Source organism: Strix uralensis, chromosome 15, assembly GCF_047716275.1.
Source record: "Strix uralensis isolate ZFMK-TIS-50842 chromosome 15, bStrUra1, whole genome shotgun sequence".
Classification (NCBI taxonomy): domain Eukaryota; kingdom Metazoa; phylum Chordata; class Aves; order Strigiformes; family Strigidae; genus Strix; species Strix uralensis.
In genome coordinates, this window is record NC_133986.1 from 2434790 (window position 1) to 2457145 (window position 22356).

The window sequence follows — 22356 nt, forward strand, 5'->3', positions numbered from 1 at the left end:
CTGCTCCGGGTTGCTCACGCTCCTGTGACCTCCCCGGTGAAGCCAGAGGAGCCACATCACAGCACTGTCCTACCCTTCCTTCGATGTACTCTGCCCGGAGGTATGCATGCCATGCATTTCCTGACTCTTTTCTTCCACAGTGGGTCTGCCTGAAAGGATCTGACATTCATAGTATTTAGGTGGCAGTGTAGAACTGTATTCTGTTGTGATCTTCCCAGTTTTTTTCTCTTTTCCCCTAGACTTTTCTGCTTTGTACTCTTTGGGGATAAGTGATGCAAGGGCAGTTTTTTCTCATGTAGGAATCCATTTACTGTCATGTATCTCATGCACAGAAAGGCTGTTATTTCTTCATCTGAAGTGACTAGACTTTGTTCTTTGCATGCTTTTAAAAGAGTGAATTTAACAGTAACACCAGAGGAACTGTGGATGGGCCGTGCCTCTTGCTGGGTGCACTGGCATTGGCGTGCAGTCCTTTAGTGTAACGGTGCAGCCTTAACGGCCTTTCATTACGATTGTACCTGTTGCAGACCTGAGGGAGGATGTTTGTGTATGAAAATGGAAGATGCCGTCTTTACCTTTGAACCTTGTATTGTTAGATTACCAGGTTACATGCTATTTCTGCCTAGAGGACTTGAACTCAGCTGTTTTACAGGACAGACTGCGGCCAGCTGGGACTGGACCAGAACTCCTGCGTCACTGTTTTCTGTTGCTGAACACAAAGGCGATGAGAATTGAGGTAGGAGAATGCAAGGGAGGAAAAGGGCTATAGCCAGTAAGTCCACCCAGGGTAACTGGATTTTGTGGTTGTTTCTGTCCCGCTGTTTTGTGCCAAGTGGGTGTGGGTGCTGGCAGTGCCCGGGTGAAAGTGACACCAAAACGGTCCCGCTGTCCTCTCCATCGGTGAGAGCTAGGGGCCGGACGCGGGGAGGGCTGATAAACCAGCACTCCTGGGGAGACCCGCGTCAGCCGGGCTGTGGGAGCAGCGGCGTTCCGAGATGCCCCGGGCCCAGCCCCCGCCTGGCCCCGCGCCGGCGCCCGCCCCCGCCTGCCCGGCGGCGGGGCACCGGGAGGCGGGAGCCGCGGGAGCCGCCGGGCCGGGGTTGTGCGGGCGCCGGTGGCGCGGTGCCCGCCAGCGGGGAGCTGCGGGCGGCCGCCATGGAGGCACTTGGGGTGAGGGGCCGGGAGGGAGGCGGCCCCGGGCAGCCCCGCGCAGCCCCGCGCGGGGCCGGGCGCGGGAGTGGCGGGCCGTGCCCCTCAGCGCCTGCCCGTCCCCTCACAGGAGGCCCCTGTGGCCATCGCCGTGGCCGTGGTGGCTGCTTCTGCCCTGGTGCTGCTGCTGCTCCGAGGGACGGGGCGGAGGGCGGGCGGCCTCGTCACCTTGCGGGACCCCCTCGCCAAATACCCGCTGCGGCTGGTGGACAAAGAGGTGACCGGGGGAGGAAAAGGGGGTGTCTGAGGGGCGGTGAGCCTGTGAGCCCGGGGAGGGCTGAGGGGCGGTGGGTCTGTGGGCCCGGGGTGTCTGAGGGGCGGTGGGTCATGGGCTGCCCGAGGCTCCGGGGCCAGAGAAGGGCCCAGAGCCCTCACGGGGTGACTATGACTCGGCAGCCAGGCTGCAGCAGGGGTAGAGCAGCATTCTTAAAAGCGCTTACATCTATGCTTCGGCGTTACAGCTGTTTCAAAAGAAGAATAGACTCATTTTTTTGTATGTTTAAGTCCTAGTTTAGAGCTGTGTTTCTCCCTTGATTTCCGTCCAGTGTGCATCAGTGAGAAGTAATTCCACCAGCCTCTGCTTTTGCACGTCGTGTCTTGCCTGATTTTTGGCCACAGATCATGAAATGTGCTCACTGGCCTGGGGCAATAGAGGGTTTACAGTTTTTCTTTATATAAAGGTGCTGCAGGGATTGAGCAGACAGGCAAAAGTCACTCCTTATGGAATTAAAGAGAAAAATACTTTGCTTCTAAAACTTATGATCTGTTTAAATTTTATTTTTCAAAGCAATTTCTGCTTCCCTTCCTAGCATTTGGCTTGCATGCTTGCAAAGAACAGGCTTACTAAAGCATATCATGTTGAGTAGAGTTTGAAATTCGAAGCAGTGGTAATGTTGACCTCATTCTGATATTGGGTTGGTTTTTGTTCTTTTTTTTTTAGGAAATCAGTCATGATACTAAGAAATTCCGGTTTGGGCTGCCTTCACCAGATCATGTATTAGGATTACCTGTAGGTAAGTACTGAAAACACTTTATTACATGTATTTCTGGTTTTAGGATTTATAACTGTACTCGTAGTTCTTGGGTTTCTGACTGGGAATAGCTGAGCAAAGCAAGGAGGTAAAAGCTGCATCTCAATGCTGCTGTGTCGGAGAGAAATGTCAGACTTCCCAAAGGGTTGTATTTCTGATCTCTTGCGTGTGCTTTGCTCTGCTTGTGTTAAATTGTGTGACATAGCTTTAGAAGAACAGCAACGCTGAACTGAGTCTGATGAAGCTCACCACCAGTTAGGATATAAGCAGAAAAGTATCTGTCAAAGCTTTTTCATACTTCTTACTTGCGTTCTGTTTCCATCTGGTGCCCTCAGTTTATTGTCAGCTGCCCTCTTGTTTTGGATGAATATGGTCACACTTGTGGATGAGAAAGATTACAACTCTTCTGTCTGGGGAACTTGGCTCTATTCTGTGCAGAACAAAGGGGAAAATAGACCTACTGTGTATAGAAGATGCTGCAATATTCAGAGCTTTTTCTGTGCATGCACTCACCTTTGATTTACATACATATGTGTACAAGTTTTCTTGCTTTCTGTAGCATGAAGTTCATTTCAGGCTAGGATTGGCACATTCTTCTCTCCTGTACCCTGCAAAACTGATGACATTGAACTGTGGACCTTGAATTAATGGTCATCTATGCAGGGAAAAGTCTCCCTTTCTGATCTGCAGATGTGGCAGGCATAGCCCTGTTTGTGCTGTACTATGTTTCGCAGTTTCCCTTGCTGTATGGCAGGTGTCAGGGTCTTCCCCATTCCATGCTGTGAGCACGTCCTTGTATGCTGCCTGTCAAGGGCAGCAGTCTTTCTCCAACTTCTCTTCTGGCTTGTATGGGAAAGTGTAATTGAACTGTCCACATTAACTAGACAAATGACAAAGGAATTGAGATGTGCCCTGCAGTGCTTGTGTTTATCCAGACTTTATTCTTAAGAATTTAGGAATAAGATCCTGAAACTGCAGGGGCAAGATTACTTCCTGGGAGATTACTGCCTTCTGCTTTTTACCGGGATCATTTTGCTAAAAAGAAAGTGTTTCCTGCCGGCACTGTTCCTGCTTTTTGTTTTTCCATACAACTCTCTAGATTAGTGCTGTCTGGCCACGAAGACCACTCTTGGCGAGGAGTTTCAGTTCTTTTAATCAGTAGAAAGGGGCCTTCTGGAGTCTGCCTCTTGGAGCGTTGGGTTGGGCAAAGAGTTCTCTGGACAGTGATGTCCGATGCAGTGGAAGACGCAGCGTTATGGAGGCAGGAGTTATGGAGAAGGACTGTGGCCCAAGGCTTTGTTCTTGATGTCTTGGTGCAGAATCTTGGAGAAGTTTGCTCTGAGAAATTGCTGCTATTGAAATGTAATACCTGCTTCTTTCTTTGCCTGTGTGAACTAGTGCATGCTTACTTTTACTTCGTTAATGAACATAAGAACAGCAGAACCCAAAATACAGAAGCACTTGAGAATGAGCAACAAACTTTCAATATTGCTATTTTACTATAAATTTCCTACTTTCCTGGTATCTAATCCTTGATTCCTTAACATACCGGCTCTCCTCAATTACCCCATGCTCCAGAAACTTACTGAAAAAAGAGCCTAGTTGTTTTATACAGCATTTATATGGTAAAGATTTTTTTCCATCATCGCTTGTGTTTAACAGGTTACAATACCTGCTTTTCTCTTGTCTTGTCCTCCAGAAAAGTTTGAAACCAGGAATGAAAAATTAAATAATCAGATTGTAATTCTTTTTCCCCAGGCCAACACATTTACCTTTCCGCAAAAATCGATGGTAATGTGGTGATTCGAGCCTATACCCCAGTTTCCAGTGACGAGACAAAAGGTTATGTTGATTTAATTATAAAGGTAAATTTCGGTTTCCTTTAATATAGGTAAGTTGCTAACTAGAAGGAAGGAAAGTACTTCATTTTAGTGAACTGTAGACTTTATTTTGATTGATTTCCTTTTGAATAGGATGACTGCATGGCAAACAACTCATTTCACATTATCGTTGAATAGTAAGTTGTATCTGCTGTATGTCACTGAGAGAGAGCAGAGGTAGAGTAAGTGGAGAAGGGGATCACTTCTTTGGCAGTACTGCAGGAGCTGCTGCTAATGTGTTCATTGTTTAAGAAAATGGAATGCAGAAACAAGGGAAATCCTTTAAGCTAGGGAATGCAGGATGATTTGATCCCAGGACTTTTGGATTTTCTCATCTTTTTTACGATAGGGTTTGTCCTTAGGCAAAAACTGGGCTTTTTTTGCATGCTCTGTTCTTCATGTTACAAGTATGGTGAACTGTTATTAACTGCTTAATACTATGTGCTTTGAAAGGTGAAAAAGCTATCACGTGGCTGAAGTCTCTGGGAAAGTCTTAAAAAGAAAAGATGAAGCAGTGCTATTTTCAGAAGGAGCAAATACAAAAATGGGGTGACATAAGGTTCTGGCTGCAGCGATAGTGAAATGAGGGTGCCAGCAGGTAATGTGCCTGCCACCTATTCCTATTAGCCTGGCTGTTTGCAGAGAGCATAGGAACATGTGTGTGACAGCATTTTACTTATTTTGGCTGCTGCCTGTAGCAAGGCACAACAGATAGCTGAGAGCAAAGAATTGTCTCAATTTCTTTCTCAGATGCTAAATTTCAGACCTGCAATATTGTGTTCTACAGTTTGTAATACTGTCTGCAGGAAAGCTAGTGGCTGATACCATACAAATTATTGTTTTTACAGGTCTACCACAAAAATGTGAATCCCAAGTTTCCAGAAGGTGGGAAGATGTCCCAGTACCTAGATGACATGAAGATTGGCGATATTATTGATTTCAGAGGGCCAAATGGGCTCCTTGTCTACAAGGGGGCAGGTACTGAGACATGAAGGTGGGAGAGCAAAAGGGAGGAACTTGGATCAGTTGTTTTCAGAGGTGTTTTTTTAAAACTTAGTAACTTCGTAGAGGATCTTTTTTTAAAAAGTAGAAAAGAGAAAATCCACCTTTCCTGCTCTTGACCAAGAGCCCATTAGAATTGATATGATAGGAGAGATACTTTGTGTTTACTTTCTGCGAGGAATAGCTGGTTATTGTCTCACTCCTGGGACCATATAATTAAATCTGAAGAGATCGCTATCACATTATGTTACTGAGAAGGCTGCACTGGACATAGTACCTCAGCTGTACATATGGAGGGAGATGTTCCAGATGCTTCTTAAACAAGGGAGGTTGTGGCCTGCAATGCCATTTGAGAATCTCAGCATTGTTACTGAATAACCTGCGAACTATGATCCAGCTCCATTTCATGATGAAACCAGGTCTGAGCTGACTGGGAGAAAGTGAGTTCAGAGAAGTAATCCTCTTTCAAGATACGAGTGAAAGATTTCGCTTTGATCTTGACTGAGAGCGACTTTGCACTTAACTCCTACTTTAGGGGGATAAAAGCTCAGCTTCTCTGGATCATGATGATGAGCAATATACTGAGTGTGTTGTATCCATCAGTATACAGATGAGTGTGTTGTATCTCAGAGGAAACGAGTGATGTGTGGGTTACAAACATTCCTTTCTGCTCTGCTTTGGCTGCTATAAAGAGCTAGGGAAGTTTGTTACTAGTTACAGATCTCTTAAGACTGGAACGTGTCAAGTGCTTTTCGTATAGAATACTTTTCATGGGCATTTCATTTGGCTTGGCCTTTGGAGATAAATTCAGCTGTCTGGTTTTGTGATAGTTCTGAAGCAATGATACACCCAGGTGTAGAGCAGAAATCGGCTAGGTCTTATCCCAGGAAACTAGAAGGTATGACTGGCTGACTGCGAGTGTCGTGGGGATCTCATTAACTGGGAATTAATTACAGTAATAAAGTACTTGCTAAAAGTATGCAAGGCTCTGACATTCCTGATTCTAATCTTTGCAAGGGTTCGTGCTTGATACTGGTTTAATTACACCACCACTGAATGTGGACACACCCAAATGGCTAGATCCATGACGCAAGTGAGGATGATGAAGATGGCCTAAGAAACCTGTTTCTCTGTAGCAGGGGCTGTGATTACCTTTAGCTACCACTAACATTTGCAGTTGCTGAGTTGTGTTCTAGGCAGTGATGTGGAAATCCTTGAGTTTATTATAAACGATGTTGGGTAGCAGGGAAGAAGTAAATCAGTTGTTCAAAGCTAGAATTGGAGTTTACAGAGGCAAGGAGGTTTCTATTCTTTGTGCTCAATGCTGTGCTCGTCCATTTAGCATTTCCAGATTTGTCTTAATTGGTAGGCTATAGTAATTTATTCCCATGGAATTTGTATCCATGTTTGTTTGGGGGTTAATGTACCTATAGCTTTTGAATATTTCTTCTAGGTACCTTTCTTATCAAGCCTCATAAGAAGTCTGAAGCAGAGAAAAAGTTTGCAAAGCATCTTGGGATGATAGCTGGAGGAACAGGTAAAACTATTCTCATTGTACGGAATGTCTAGAGAACGAAGACGTCTCTGTGGATGCGTGTGAGGAGTATCAAACACTGTACTTTAGTAGCAGAGCACTTACATCTGTATTTCTTTTCATGAGTGTTTGGCAACACTGAGGCTTTCCAGTGGCTTGAGCTTAGTCCTGGAAGCTAGCAACTTCAGAGTTTTAGTCTTGATTTAACCGTGTGACCTCAGAGAAGTCACTTCATCTCTCTGAGCTTCAGTCTCAATGACAGTGTTTTAGGAGAATGTCTTGAGGGTAAAATTACTGTATGTGATGGAGAATGCTGAAAAGGAAAACCCCAGATACAAGTATTGTGGTTTTGGTTTTGCTTTGAAATGATTTGTAATAATAGAACCCCCCAACCTGTGCATTTGGCATGGATAGAAGGTATATAGAGCAAACTAAGCTCCCACAGAAGACTGAAGGAAGGCAGCATTAATATTGAAACTGTGGCCACAGAAGGAAATACCTGTTTTTTAACCACTTTGTTTTTTAACAGGAATAACTCCTATGTTGCAGCTGATTTCGTCGTATCACAAATGATCCTAAGGACTCCACAAAATGTTACCTTCTTTTTGCTAATCAGGTGAGTATACTGACTCATCTGTTTGTCCTTCTTTAATGGCCTGCTTTTTTTGCTGGCCTCTGAGATTTTTTTAAACTGATGGGGCTTTGACCCCTGGAGAAAATACTGCTCTCTGTGTTTCATACTCTTCCAGTGACTTTGGGTTTGTATCGTCATTGAACCATTTATGAGACAATATTATCTGAGATAGCACATTTAAGAATGATCAGTATAGGGAGGAGTAGGAAACAGTTATTATGTAAGCTTTTAATATATTGTCTTGGGTTAAAGGGATTTAAGAAGGAGAAACTGAATTAAAAAAAATATCCATAAGGCCCTTTATAAATACTTGTGTGGTGCTGTCATAGTTCCCATGATGATCTTTTATTTGTTTTGAAGATGGCTCCTCATAGTTTCACTTGTACTCACCAGTTCCTATATTAGGGAATAAATAGTGTGAACAGATCCTGATCCCTCTACTCATTTTACTGCTTCACTGATTTGAAGGAAACAGAGTTTTGTTCCATTGATGTGTTTCTACAGGTCGCCTTTACCATGCTGGTACAGGGCCGTATCTGCCAGGGTCAGAGACAAATCCAGCTAATTGTGATACTAGCCTGGATTAAAAAATTGTTCAAATTTCTATCTTTAAGACAGAGTTTAGGTGGCTATTAAGTATCACAGTTTCTTCTTTAATCTGAATTTACAGAAGCCTGCAATGATAATAGCTATCATGTACAGGGGAAAAAAAAAAAAACACTTGGTTTGAATGAGTTATCATTGCATTTGTAGTGTTGAATGCCAGATGGGCTCACACTAGAGGGCATCTTGAGATGGTTTATTGCTGAACCGTGGTCTCATTTTGCAGACAGAAGAGGATATATTACTGAGAGCTGAGCTAGAAGACATTGCTAAGAGGCATCCTGATCAGTTCACGCTTTGGTATACACTGGACAGACCTCCCCAAGGTAGGCTACTGGTATGTGCTGGAAATGCCTCTGCTCGTCTCTGTACAACAGTCAGAGTTTCCTCTTGTTCAAGGAGCCATTAGTACAATATCACGTCTTCTTGTCATACACTTTGAAACAACAAAGACACCCCCAACCCCTCAGAAACAAGCCTTACCACACCATCTGTTTTGAAAAGTGATCTAAACCAGGTGGGCCTTAGAAAGTGTGCACTAAGAATTAACTCCTGTTGGGTCAGACATGTTACTCCGTGGGTCTTTTGATGTATTTCAGGATGTGCCAGGTTGGGGAGTTTTCAGTAAACGTTACAGCTCTGGTTTGGGCTATTTCCCAAGTCAGGTTATGTTAGCATTTTGTTGGCATTAATTGCTTAATACCTGTAAATAGTACATGCACATTTTTTACCAGAATCTAATCTAGAACTGCTGCAAAACAAACCAGAGCTGCCGTGTGTATAGATTAAGGCATTAACTGTAGGCTGGTGTAGCGCTGAATGAGAAATGGGGGGAGAAGTTGAACTCTACTGAACCTCCTTTGAAACCTGGGTATTCAATGTATTACAACATACTGCTGATGTTGTGAGTTGTGCTGTTATTTAACAGACGTAAGAGCCAAACTGAGTCAGATCAAAGTTCTATACCTCTTGTCAGCAATAGCCATGGCCAAAGAAGAGTAATCTGCAGGTCTTGATATTTTTCCAGTCTTTAATATTTCTCAGTTCCGAACCAAATGTGTCTCTGCAGATACAGTAACTCTCAGTGGACTACCTCTGTAAGAACTTGGTGTGTCTCCTTCAGAGCTTCTGTGAAATTTTTGGCGGGCTGTTAGTGGTTCCATACTATTGTCACTTTTGTGTGAAGAATTACCTCCTCTGGTTTGCATTTGCCTCTTAATTCTTGTGTTGAAAGAGAGCGTGAATAGGTGCCTACAACTGTCTTCACATTACTAATTTTACAGACATCTGTCAATCACCCCTGCTGCCCCATCTCTTCTGTACTGAGAACTGCTGGTCTCCCCCACACTGCAGTGATTACATACCTTTGCTCATCCTTTTCTCTCAACCTTTACCAGCTCTGCTATGTCCCTTTTTAAGCCGAGCGGACCAGAACTGAACAGCGGTAGTCAAGATGCAGGCAAACTGTATTTTCACTTTAATGTGGTGTTCCCTTTTCTTTTCCTGATACATAACATTTCATATGCCTTTTGACTGCTGCTGTATTCATAACCCCTGATAAATGAACTTAAAGAACACATTTTTTATACATGAAGGAAGGATTATTTTTCCTACCTGGCCTACTTTAAATGTCAGATGCATTCAATAATACTACTGCTTGAAAGCATTTTGCATTTCTTTCCTCTTTTTAAAATATTTTTTTCCTCTTATCACATAACTACATGGCAGAACTTTTGTTATCATCAAACTTAGTCACTTTACCCCTTGATCTCTTGTCCGATTTTTTTTTTTTTTTTTTTTTTTTCTGTGTTGGATGGCACAGGTCTCAGTATCTGTCCCTGCACAACTGCCCCCGGGTGACCTCTATTCACTGGAAAAGCTGATTTACTCTTCCTGTTTATTCCTACCTGCTATCTGATTTCTTTTAAATCTATCATTTATTCACAGACTGTCATGCCTTACCAGCCAGATCCTTGTTAGCCACATGCTAGTTGTCCTTATCAAAGGGGACCACTAGCTTTGAGCTGAGAGATTTAACCCTCTCTTGGCTTGCAGTGATGGTGCCATAACTTTGCTGACTCTTCAGCTATGTTGTGAGTACAACATACGCAGTTTAAAAAGGCTTCAGAATGTACAGAGATTCAAATGAATAGTTTAATTTCTGTGTTTCAGATTGGAAGTACAGTTCTGGCTTCGTCACTGCAGACATGATTAAAACCCACCTCCCTTCCCCCGGCAGCGAGACGCTCATTCTCATGTGTGGGCCACCGCCTATGATTCAGTTTGCGTGTCAGCCCAACCTGGACAAACTTGGCTATCCCACGAGTAGTATGTTTTCTTATTAGCACTGATGTCATCTGATACCTTTTCGTAAGTACTGCATATTTTCCTACAGGAACAACTGGTATGTAACTGTGCAGTATTTTTGTATGTGTGTGTCTTTTAACCACTTAATGTAACTTCTGTGGTTTATAATTTCATAATTGCCTTTGCATGTTTTAATACTAAGAAGTTGAGAGATCTTCCTGAACGGTGTGGCAGTAACTTAGTCTAACCTCTTAAATTACTAGGAAATGTTAATTCTGAGGGGAAAAAAAAAAGTGTAATCAGAGAGGTAGGACAGAGATAACGCTATTTGTGTGTAAACATGGGTATGGAATTTGGGAGAGGGCTATAAATCTGGACTGGGATTATTTGACTGTAATCAACAGGTAATTCGTTAGTGAATCCTGGGGAAGGAGAGTACGAAGAACAGAGTTTTGGGGTTTTTTTTAAAACGCTGTTTTACAGCCCTTTAGCAGGGACTAAGAAAGAAGTCACAGTATGCCAAAGTGAACAGAATTTAGGTAACATGCGAATTGCTTATTACTGTAACAGAAATTCTCATTCATGTGAAATTTATTTGGGAGGATTACATAACTTCATGCTGTTGCCCAACAGCCTGAGCTAAACAATCACTGCCAACTATACGTGGAAGCCCAGGGCTGCATATACAGACATAACTATCCAGTGATGTTGCATTCTCTGACTGGCATTCTCCAAGCATAGTGCTGGCTCTTTTGGCAGTTTCAGAAATTTCCTTTGCTTATGAGAAAACATGGCTTCTTGCTTCCTATTGTAGGCTATGCTGAGTCCATTTTATACTCACTTAATACCTCATCTTAAGTGTTTTTACCACATAGCATTCAATTCTTAGTCTTCAGTGCCTGAAGTACTGCATGTTCATTTGCAGGAATTTGTTTATACTACATTTGGTTTAGGGTCCCTGAGACAGAAGACTTGTTTCTTCAGGTGCTAATGAATATGTTTACTAAATATTTTTATTCATTTGAAGCAAAACAGAAGGAATCCAAGTTAAAAAATGACATAGAGCTTTTGTACTTCATAAGTTACATCTGTAGCACTAATGCAAAGAAAGACACAGTGATTCAGACTGTGATTCTGTCCCTGATGAGAGATCAGCCACATGTCTTTGTTAGAATCATTCCATGGTCAGCAAGAGATGGAGGAACATTCAGAATTTATTCATAACAGTCAAAAAATAAGCATTTACGCCAGTGTTATGCTAATTAGGATTTCTTACTATATATACTACAAAAATTCAATAATTCTGTATATCAACTATTCACAGCCAAGTTAGCACAACACACTGAGTTATAAATACATCACCAAACCAAATCTGAAAATCCACTTGGAATATCTCAGGGATGTTAAGGCTGCATCTATTGGAGCAGCTTATCCTGTCTGTAGTGCTGTAATAAGTCTGCTGGCTAATTAACCTGACAAAGTCTTTCAAATGCCCATAGTACATGATTGCTGATTGCATTGACAGATTGGAGATGTACTTGACTGGTATGTTTAATACCTTTTATTAATAATTTTTAGTTTGCTGATGTGTAGACTGACTTCTCATTGCTTTGGATTTTCTATTGTCATTTCATTGTTCAGTGATTGAAAAAAATTGCCTTGGTTTTACCATTTTGGACAATAAAATCATGTATTTAGCTTCTAAAATCTGACCGTACAGTGCAGGGTCCCTCATGGAGTGAGGACTTGAATCGGTTACCTTTAAAAACTGCCAGTGATAGCTCTGGACAGTACTGGAGACTCCCCTTGACCTGGGAGGGCTGTGGCTGGGAGTGACCTGCCTCCAGGCTCTATTATCTCCTGCAGCCAGCAAGGAGAGAGTAGCGCAAACCATCCATACATATACTAAGTCTTTACAATTAAAATTTATTTTGTGGCATTTCCTTATTTACTAAGGTATCTTGTGAATACCTTATTAATAGATGCGGCACTTGTCAACAGATGCCCCAAGTAATTGCTGCTGTAAAGGAGACACTTACACCCTCAAACAGCCCCTCAAGGAAGGAGTGAGAGGCCATATTTCCCTCTGTTACAGTGCTGCAGTCCTGCCTAGCTCAGTAGAATAGCAACAGATCTATTTTGTCAGGTGTTTTAAAAAAAAAAAAGTACTTGTTTTATTATGGTACTTGCTTGATGGTCCTTAGTTGCATTTTACACATCACGGAGCAGGAAGGTTTGTCTCCTATTGCTAAATAAAGTATTCTGTGAAAATCTGTCTGTAGCTGGAATGAAAAGAGAACTGAAAGAAAACAGCAACATTGTTTACAACATCACCCGTTCTCATGCAAATATTACAAAAGTGTTTCTACTGTAATTTCGAGTCCTCAGGACTGTTTGCAGCCATATGTTTAATTAGGCGTAACTACGGAAAGAAAACAGGTTTATTAGCATCCCTGTCTTCCTGAGAGCCAGTAGTATGTTTCAGACCAACCAGGTATGGGGCTCAGAAAACTGTCTGAACCATTTTTCAGAAGGCTTATGAGCATCCTGATGCTTGCACCTGTGTGTCAGTGCTAGCCATTTTAGACAAAATGTCAGTGTACAGAAAGAGCAGATTCAATGGTTCTAGTTAAAGAACTGTCATTCAAAACCAAACGATGGAGCATGTTGGGAATTGTGGCACTTACCCTCCAGAGTGCAGCAAACACCATTCTTAAAGTTTCATTTTACATTAGTTAAATGTTGTGATTTCTCCTTGACAGTGAACATCTTAGTACACATGTAAAAATCACACGATTAAAAAAAATCACTTCAAATGAAGCACCAGCTTTTGAGTCCGTCAGTCTTTCTGGCAGTCTGAGTTACATTTTCTGCTGTAGTTGTTCAGCAACCTTTTGGGTTAGGTAAAGGTTTCTTCGCCATCTTGTCATCCTCCTGATAAAAGCAAGGGCTTGATGGATAGTATTATGATCCATTCTTCCCATTCTACACTGCATGCACTTAAACAAAAAGAGAGCAGGCTGTGTGCTAATGAAAGGGATGAGAGATTAAAATCCTTTTATGGGAAACAGCCTTTTGACAAGACTGCAGTAGTAGTCAGTGAGCTGTTACAGCTGCACTCACCACCATCCATCTGAATTTCTAGGTGGTTCTGATTAGTCCACATGGCACAATAGAGGATTAATGATTCCTGCATTACAAGTTAATTATAAAAATAAAAAATTACAAAAGGTCTTTCATGTAACACTACATAAACATACCATGTAAAAGATGACCAAATAAAAGGGTAAAATGTGTTGCCAGCCTTGGCTTTCCAGACTCTGGATATGAGAACCACTTCTCTCTCAACACTGATTTCCCATTATGAAATACGGAAAGTAGCGCAGAGGAGAGTTACCTGTAACGTGTTGCTACACTGACAGTATTAAATGGTGTGTGGTAAGTCTCACTGGCAGAAAAGAGGTAACGCCTTTCTGCACCACAGCATCAAGCTTCTCCTGGCCACCCCTCGGGACAGGCATGAGGTATTAGCAGCGTTCTTGGTCATGTTGAAACATCATCTCCAGTCTTCAAAGGTAGGTGTTAAAAATCTGCTGTCATTCAGCATTTCATCTTGGCTTAACATCGTCTGAAACAACAAGATGGGAGTGAGTAAGCATGTTCAGTTAGAGGCCTATAGTTAAAGAAATACGACTGTAATGAGATCAGATTCACAACAGAGGGGGTTAGAGCCACATGAAATTAGAAGGAATTTCTTGAATGCAGGTTTAAATAAACTATTATTTGCTTGGGAAAATTCTCACAGAGATTTTGTGTGGCATGTGACTCTACTATGTTATGTAATTCTTCATTATACCTTTCGGTCAACTTTTTTTAAAATTAGCTGCTATGTAGTCATGAATTAATAGTGATTTTCGATTGTTTTCTATGGAGTTTTAGCTCGTGTAAATTTTCAAGTCTGTACCTCTGCTTGACTCTGCTGTGACTGAGGCATTTGATGGTGGTTACTTGCAAAATCTTTGAAGCATTGTTTTCATTTAAGGGCACGAATATTTCTCATTGGGTCAGAGAGATAGTGAAGTTCATGAAAAATTAAAATAGGCCTAAAGGAAACTTAATTTCTAGTATGATTTTAAAAGCAGGGTTTTTTTTGACTGTGAATATGCAATAAGGCTATAAAGAGGAATTTAACAGGAACAGTGACCCACTTACTCTTAACTACCACCAGCAATGACCGACTTTCACTGAATTCTAGCAGAATACATTTGTGACTTTAAAACTAAGAGAAATTAGTACATACCGTGAGATGGCTTATGCCTTGAGAAAGAGCCCCTATTTGCATTACTGTTCCTTCTGAATGTTCCATCTGTAAAAGTATTCAGGAACTAGTTCAAATCAGACAGTATGTGCAATTTTATTCACTCTACATGCATCTTTGGGAGGTATCTTTGCCTGGACAAATGAAGTTGGGATAAGTTTAAAAGCTCTGATTTCTGCATATTAACAAAAACGCCTCCATGCTCTAAGGTATGTGAAAACACATTGAACAATAGGAAGAGTGAATCCTGATTAAGACAGACTGATTCCATGAAACTTAAGCTGTAATTCACACAAGAAAAGAAAAAGCTTAACTGGTATTATCAATGAAGAGTAATGTTTTCCAGATGGTGTAAGCCTTACTATACTTCTGGTAGTCTTCTCTCACAGGCCAGAAGTGAGTCCTCCCTATCCTTATAGGCGAAGGGTATTGGTTCTGGGGCACTGAGATGTCACTGCGTGACCCTGCGCTCAGAACTCACGCTTAACTGAAAGACCAGCTCCTAGAGAAAAATCCAGTGGTTTTGTAATGCTTGAACAACAGCTGCAACTTCCGGCTGTGCAAGCAGAGATCCATGCTAAGCTACAGCCAGGTTTGGTACTGTCCCTGCTGAGGAACGACGGGGCTTTGGGTGTACGTCAGAAAAGACAAGGGTTAGATAATGAACACAGATGAGAGGTTAGATGCAGTAAACCATGCAAATGGAAAAATTAATTTCACAATTACTTTTCAATCTTGTGACTATTTTCTTATCAGGCTTAAAATGTTTTTATCTCACTTAAGGCCACTGGAGGTAGGACAGTTTTCCCCCAGCTGCCTCTGGCTCTTGTGTGTTGCCAAAGTTCACACAAGCCTCCAGGAGCTCCATTTTTCAGGGTTTACATCCATTTACACAACAGCAAAGTTGAATAAAATTTGATGGTTTTTAGTCTTCAGCATTTGTCTGTATGATGTCTAGGCAGCTTCATTCATAAGTTCACTACTACGTAACAGAAGTGAATTATTTAAGTATTGGTTTATTAATAAGCTCGATCATTACTGATGCATTGTTTTCACATATACTGTCTAAGCATGACTAGTCCCCACTGTACATAATGAAAGACAAATTCAGTTGGATTCTTCAATTAATGGCTGTTAAAAATATACAATCCTGTTGTACTTTAATATATAACTTGATAGCTTTGTACAAATTAATCCAAATAAATTTATTACATTAAAACCCACCCATAGATAATGAAAAAAGTTGCCATACTGAGACTATGAAAGCTAGAAGTACAAAACTCTTGTGTTTACTGCAACCACCACCTTAATTAATTGTCAAAATACATTGATCTTCATAGTGTAAAAGGTGTTATATTCCTGAAAAAGGGCTTGAAATGGATGAGTTTATTAGGATGTTGATTAAAAAAAATAACCTGACACTCTTAGTACAGAACTCTTTCCAGTGTCCATAGCCAGTACTTTCTCAGTAAGTTCATGCGGATGTAGCAAATGCTTTGTTACATGCTAACATTTGGTTATTTGCAAGCTCTGGAATGCAGGGGGAGGATGAGATGAGAATGGCATCAGTCTGTCTGCCCCACCTGATCCAGTTCCCTGTCAGTCAATGGACTGAGTCCTTTGTGTCCACCATAGTTTCTCTGAGTACCATTGGTAGCAGCTGGGTTTGTATCCATAGGACAGATGTAGTCGGTTGATTCATCAAACTTCTTCTTTCTCAGGTTTCCAAAATGTGAAAATCCAAGCTTCTTTGGCTAAAATAAGACAACAACACAACAAGTTTTGAATAAGAAAAATAAGATTGTCCTTTAAACATTATAAATCCTCTCCTTTTTATTTACTGCTATACCCTAATCCTTCAAATACATAGATTCTGAACTAAATATATTTAATTGTTTTCATCTTGATGTTTGTTAAATATATTTAGATAGTGTTCCTTCTACAGAAAGACAGAAGGGATTCCATGCTTATTTCAGAAGCTGATTTAAACAGATACAAATTAAATGTGACACCCTTCTAGAACTAACCTCTCCCTCCCCATGTTTGTCCCTTATTTTCTTTATAAGACAGGGGAGAAGTAGTCTGAAATTCTGAAGTACCTCCTTTTGGCAGGCGGTACGTACCCGAACTTTGGCAGTGGTGGTCAGAGCTGTGTATGCTGTTGACTCTGTTATTTCTCTTTTTTCTTGTTGTGCCTCTGGTCCAATTAATACATTAAAATTGGTTGTTAGGTGGCGTCGCAGTAGGGTCTTTTGAGGTGGAATATTCAGCAGCATTGCCAGCGTGTCACCGTTAAAGCGAGGTTCAAGAATCTATTAAAAAACAGCAGAATATTTATTTTTCATATGGTTAAATACCATTACAGTGTTTATCAGAGAAATTTCTCATTCTTACTACACTAGCTACATTAGGCCTTTTATAACTCGCTGGCAATGTGAAGCTCACTAAGGTTTGAATGGAATCCATGAAAGTAGGCACTAAGAAATGCAGAGTGCTGTCATATTTATATTTATCAGCAAACCTTACATTTGTTTGGATTGAACAAGTTTGGTTTCAGGATTTTCTGCTCTACTCAGAGCATAAACTTAATCTTAGCACAATTTTTTCTATTTCATTTTTGCAAAAACTGTACAACACTAGAATCACAGTATTTCAGAACTCTGACTTTACTAAGCTGCAAATAGTTCTGAATGTTTTGAATTAAAAAAAAAAAATAATTGCTGTCAAGACCACTACAAGTTCAGGACAGTTATTCACTGTGGCTCAGGATTCTATTAAAACCATTCAAAGAAACACTCAGTGATGCCTTATCAATAAGTAACTTTGGTTTGTTTGGTTTGGGTTTTTTTTAATGTACTGCTGTGTTAAACAGTCATGCACAACTCAGCTTTGATTATAAAAAACGCTTTAGCAGGTTTTTTATTAGTTTTCCTTTGTAAAATTAAGATGCATGGATCAGATAAAGAGGCTCTTTAGAAGGCACGATCGTGCTGTCATATTGCTGTCCTGCTTGACAAACACCAGATAAGATGTTTTATATTACAGTCTGTCAGTTTTTAGTAGATATGTAGTAAAACGTTAAAAGCAGTTCTTACAATGAGGCCACCATGCACTCCGCTTCCCCGAAGGTTTGGCGCGTATTCGGCCAGATCGACTGATCGGAGCCATTCCATCACTCTGTGGTTGGACCACTGAACTACTTCAGACGGCGAAACGTTATTCTGTTAAAGCAACCAGAAAAGATGATGACGCTGTAGCCTGCACTGCCACTGCACGTTCACAGTATGTATCCTCAGGTCAGAAAAAAACATCGTTCCTCCCTGATACTAAGGTTTTGCTTCTGTTCAAGGCCTCTTTCAAACATCCTCTGAGGGGATGGCAGGCACAATCTAGTACAGATGAAACCCCAGATGTTGCATCAAGTAGTAGAACAGTAGAGATTACAGATGCTGGGGGAGCATTTTGAGAACTGTATTATTGTCAGTCTTTAATACTGAGAGAATAAGCTATGCTGACCAGAGAAGGCAAAAACCTTACAGTCTTTCAGAGTTAAAAATCAGGACAGGCAAAGAAAAACATTCCAAATTATTCTCTTGGAAGTTGCATTAACTTTAACCTAGGCAAGTAATTTCTAAAGGGAAGTGCATGAGATTCAACTAGTCAGTGGCTCGAGCGCTTAAGGACTGAGTGGATGTTTATTATCAGGGAGTGTTACCAGTGTTACGTTCCAGAGCTGGAAAGCAGCATTAGATGCTATTCCCTCGTAGCAGTGATTCTATTGTATCGTACACTGCTCACTTTCGATCCCCTTTGGCTGGAATCAGGTCATTAGTGCTAGTTTAAATTGTTTAAACATTCGTTTACCTCCTCAACTGGTCTTCTGCGTAGACAGTGGGGGTTAAAACTGTTGACATGCAGCACATGAATGGCACATTTAATACTCAGATGATGCAGCTGGCTGGTGACTTTCAGAAAGAGAAGGTCATTCTGGAAAGGAGAGAGTCTTTTAGGTGGCACAGAATACGTACCAAAACAGGTACCTTTCCCAAGAAGAAAGATTTTAAGCTTCCTATGTAGTTTTATATAAACCACAGTAGTTGTGGTTTAGGTAAAATGAAAGTTTATATTTTAAAGAGCTTTTTTTAGAGTAGGGGTTTTGGGGGTTTTGTTTGGTTTTTTTTGTTGTTGTTGTTTGTTTTGTTTTTTTTTTTTTTTAAACATGCACCATCACAGGACCTGGCTGAAAAATGAAGGAGAGCTTGTAGCCTATTAAGTAAAATCCAGGCTCATGGATAGTTTTAAAGTATTTGGACTGTTTCTGATCTGGCTAAGATCCTGTTGGGACAGGATCACTGCAGCTAAGCAGCACACACCTAACCATGGAACAGTAGGGACCGTGCTCCTGTAACAAAGGCTCCTTCAGCAGTGTAGACAAGGCTGTGCTTTTGATAACAGCTAAATTATGAAAAAAATGCCTAGCATGGTTAACAAAAACAAATACTTAAGTATCTGAACCTGGGCAGAGAAACTATGAAAACAGTAGCTCTGTGTAGCACATGGTTTGCCACTAATGTGGTTGGAGCTGTACGAATTACTGGATTTGCAGCTTTAGTTTACTGAATATTGCTGCTACCTTGGTGTGGAGAACACCACACTCCAGCAGCTGCATGCAAAATAGGTCATTTTATCTTTAATCGTGGTGTGCTACGTGATACTGAAAGAAAGACTTTGCAGAACTTAGCTATAACCTATCCTATGACTTATTTTATGTACCTTAGGAATGGTCATCATGCACTAGACGACACAGATGAGTTACTACTGGCACTATTTGTCTTGCAAAAAATTCTTTAACTGCTCACATTCAAAGGAAAATTGTAAAATTCTTTGCTCACTCTGAAGTTAAATTTGGTTAAACTGAGGAAAAAGGATTGTAGCTTACCACAGTTAAGTACTGCAACATTCTCCCATCAACTCTGGATTCGTGAAACTGGTCTTTGTACTGAGGTAAACCAATATCATCAAGCCATCCTGCAGATACAACAACAGTGAGAATGACGCCCTTCTCCCCTTCTTGTCTGGGCTGGCGGCTTCTGAGGCCCTCAGGGAGCTCGCTCTACCTCTCCACCTTGCAGAAGGACAGCCTCTTACCAGAAGCCTAAAAGCAATTCCCACCAAACAAACTGCTTTCCCCACCATACCCCTGTGATATTTGACATACAGCGTGTGACTGAGCACACACCTTCTGCAGCACAGTGTAGCTCTTGCAAGGCTGAGGGCCCGCCCTTTACTTTCCTGCAATCTGAATGACAGAGTTCCCCTTGGCAGATCATACTCGTAGCTGGATATTTGGATGTCAAGAACACCACAAAAATCCTCAAGTCTATGATGTTGAAACTTAGTGCTCTTAGAAGGATGTTTGGTAACTGCTTAGATAAACCTGTATCAGGCAGCCCAGCCATAGGGGTGGGGGAAATTCCTTTCCAAACAATTCCACCATACTTCAACCACTTACGTGTCACCCAGATATGATCGAGTTGCGCAGACTTCTCATCTTGTTTTGCATTTATTGATTTAATGGCCAAAACCAATTTCTTCCTGTGCAGTGGATGCTTTATTCCCATTTCCTGCAACAATAACGGTTAAATAGTTTGCCTTGCCTCTGGCTCTTTTCTCTCATTACGTATCTACAAAAATTGATACTACGTATTTCAGAAAGGTAGAAGTGCCAATTGTTTGCAAAGGGGCCTGGTTGTATAGAACCAACATGTGTGGTTGCTTGAGAGAAACAGTTACAGGTTATTACCTTCTCCATGTCCTGAGGCGTCGCAGTTAACAGTGTGTGGCCTGAAGTCACCCACTGCCGTGCAAAAATGACGTATTGACCGAGACCAAAGTCCTCAAGCCAGTTACAAACTCTTTCAGTGCTCCACTGAGCAAACGGAGCATTGTGGTCACTGAAAAGTACAAGAAATATTTGAAAAATTTTAAAGTAAAGAGTTATGGTTATTATCAGAAAGGTCATAGTGTGCCAGAGGCAGTGCTGCAGCGGATGTAGGAGCATGCTTTGTTCTGTGCAGTAATAAAAGCCAAGAGCCCTTCTCGCAGTATACGCCGTGGGGCTGGTGTCCTGCTGATCTGGCCGCCCAGCCTCAACTTGTGAACAGTTGGAGGCCGTGGGAGGGGGGTGTGCGTGTGAATAAGAATTTCCCATTTTCTATTTGAAAAGAGGAAAAAGGGAATTTCTGAATCCTCATTGCTTTGCAGATATTCCCACAGGAGATGATAAGTTTTCTTGTTCTTGAACAAAGAGATTTTTGACACTCCAACAGCTAGCGCTGCAACCTGCAGTTGAAGGAGTGCAGACAGGGGAGCTACTCAGGATATGTTTTCTACCAGAGAAATTCTTTCCAGTTGTTGTGGAATTCCACATGTAAAGAAGTATGTTGGGAAAAACATATTTCACAAGAGAAGGCTTTGCTCTTCAGCACATTTAAGAATACCGTAAGAGCTGTGCAAGGTGAAGGAGGAGCCATTACCTTTTCTGGCCTTTGGTTTCCTTTGATCTGGATAACCGAGGTCCAGCTGTTGCACGGAGACCACCTCTTCGAAACTCTGCCAAACCCAGATCGTCTGCAGGGAAGTTACCTGACTGAGTTCTTCTTATTCTTTCAAGACAAGAGTGCCACAATAGTACTATTAGCTTGCAACAGGGAACATTTGTTTCATATGGAAACTACAGTGACAACTAGAAGCTGTATTAATCTTCCTGTAAACCACAAACATCTAATTCAAGTGGTAGCTGAAGAAGTCTCAGGCAAACATTGTCTAGACCTACCTCTGAGGAAAGAAAAAAGCTCTGCAGAGCAGCCATAGCCCTTCAATCCATTTAATAACCCCCACTGCAGGCCAGACTTGGACATGGCTGCTGTCCTCAAGTAGAGAAAGTGAACACAGGAACACTCAGGCCTCCTGCTTTTCATTTCTTCTTGTTTCTCTCTTTTTTTTTTTCACCTAATGCCTTTTGTTATGAACAACTTGCTATCATTTAACTTTTCATAGCTAATGAAACTGTTGGCATTCTAAATTATTAGCCTTGAGATGACAGCAGTCTTATTTCTTCCAACAGCAGGATGCTGTGAACACTACCATCCATTTTTCTACACCTAAGGGCACACAGAGACACACCCATACAATCACAGAGCTGCTTTTCTCCTTTCCCTGATTTTTCCTTGATTATTGCTGTAGGTATTGTAACTTTTGCTGAGAACTGGATTCATTCTAAGCCAAAATGCTTTAACGGGGATAAATAAAAAAGGCCTTACTTTCCCCAGATTTTCCTGATCCCTTTTGGACTCTTTCTGTTTTCTGGAGACAAGGGAGACTGTGGACCTGAATCTGTTCCCGAAGAAAGAGGTGAAAGGTCATCCGACACTACTGTACCATCCACGTTCTCTGTTTCTCCTGGGTTAAGAACAGTAATATAGTCACATTTTATACTAATTATTAACAAACTTGTTATCTGGGAGACTAATGTTTAAATGCAGAACATAATAAAAAAGTAAAGCTATCTATAAAATTGCTCTTGTATTAAAAAAAACATGCTCAGAAGGTGAAAAAATAGTACCTGTACATTTGATACAAAAAAGAAAATAATAAAACATTGAGTAAACCAGTATTGTTATTTCAGTCATTTGTATTTAAATACATTATTTTAATTAAAGTTCTTCAGACTGAAGCAGACTCTTCAGCCTCTTGCCTTGCCTATTCCTAATACCAGAACTCCTCCATCAAAATCAGTGGGAATTTTTCTGTTGACTTCAGTGAAAACAGAATGAAAC

General features: G+C 41.3%; 2 protein-coding genes across 2 annotated transcripts in view; one reads left to right on the forward strand and one right to left on the reverse strand.

The window, feature by feature from the left end:
• The first annotated feature begins 78 nt into the window (after positions 1-78).
• Positions 79-22193, forward strand: CYB5R2 (cytochrome b5 reductase 2). Its single transcript, XM_074884298.1, is given in 14 exon segments — positions 79-100; positions 653-736; positions 1280-1426; positions 2150-2222; positions 3999-4105; positions 4969-5098; positions 6576-6659; positions 7186-7211; positions 7213-7272; positions 8120-8219; positions 10066-10263; positions 16585-16633; positions 17647-17800; positions 21850-22193. Coding segments are annotated over 10 exon segments (912 nt in total). The 5' UTR covers positions 79-100; positions 653-724; the 3' UTR covers positions 10239-10263; positions 16585-16633; positions 17647-17800; positions 21850-22193.
• The window catches only part of PPFIBP2 (PPFIA binding protein 2), a 106196-nt gene continuing 96300 nt past the window's right edge, over positions 12461-22356 (reverse strand). Inside the window, exons 20-31 of the mRNA XM_074884292.1 lie at positions 21841-21979; positions 21055-21183; positions 20322-20472; positions 20031-20142; positions 19458-19546; positions 18383-18505; positions 17614-17739; positions 16642-16830; positions 16102-16272; positions 14501-14566; positions 13598-13828; positions 12461-13199 (exon numbers count right to left, since the gene is read on the reverse strand). Of these exons, the coding sequence (XP_074740393.1) occupies positions 13757-13828; positions 14501-14566; positions 16102-16272; positions 16642-16830; positions 17614-17739; positions 18383-18505; positions 19458-19546; positions 20031-20142; positions 20322-20472; positions 21055-21183; positions 21841-21979 (1367 nt within the window). The 3' untranslated portion in view covers positions 12461-13199; positions 13598-13756. The remainder of the gene's footprint in view (positions 13200-13597; positions 13829-14500; positions 14567-16101; positions 16273-16641; positions 16831-17613; positions 17740-18382; positions 18506-19457; positions 19547-20030; positions 20143-20321; positions 20473-21054; positions 21184-21840; positions 21980-22356) is intronic.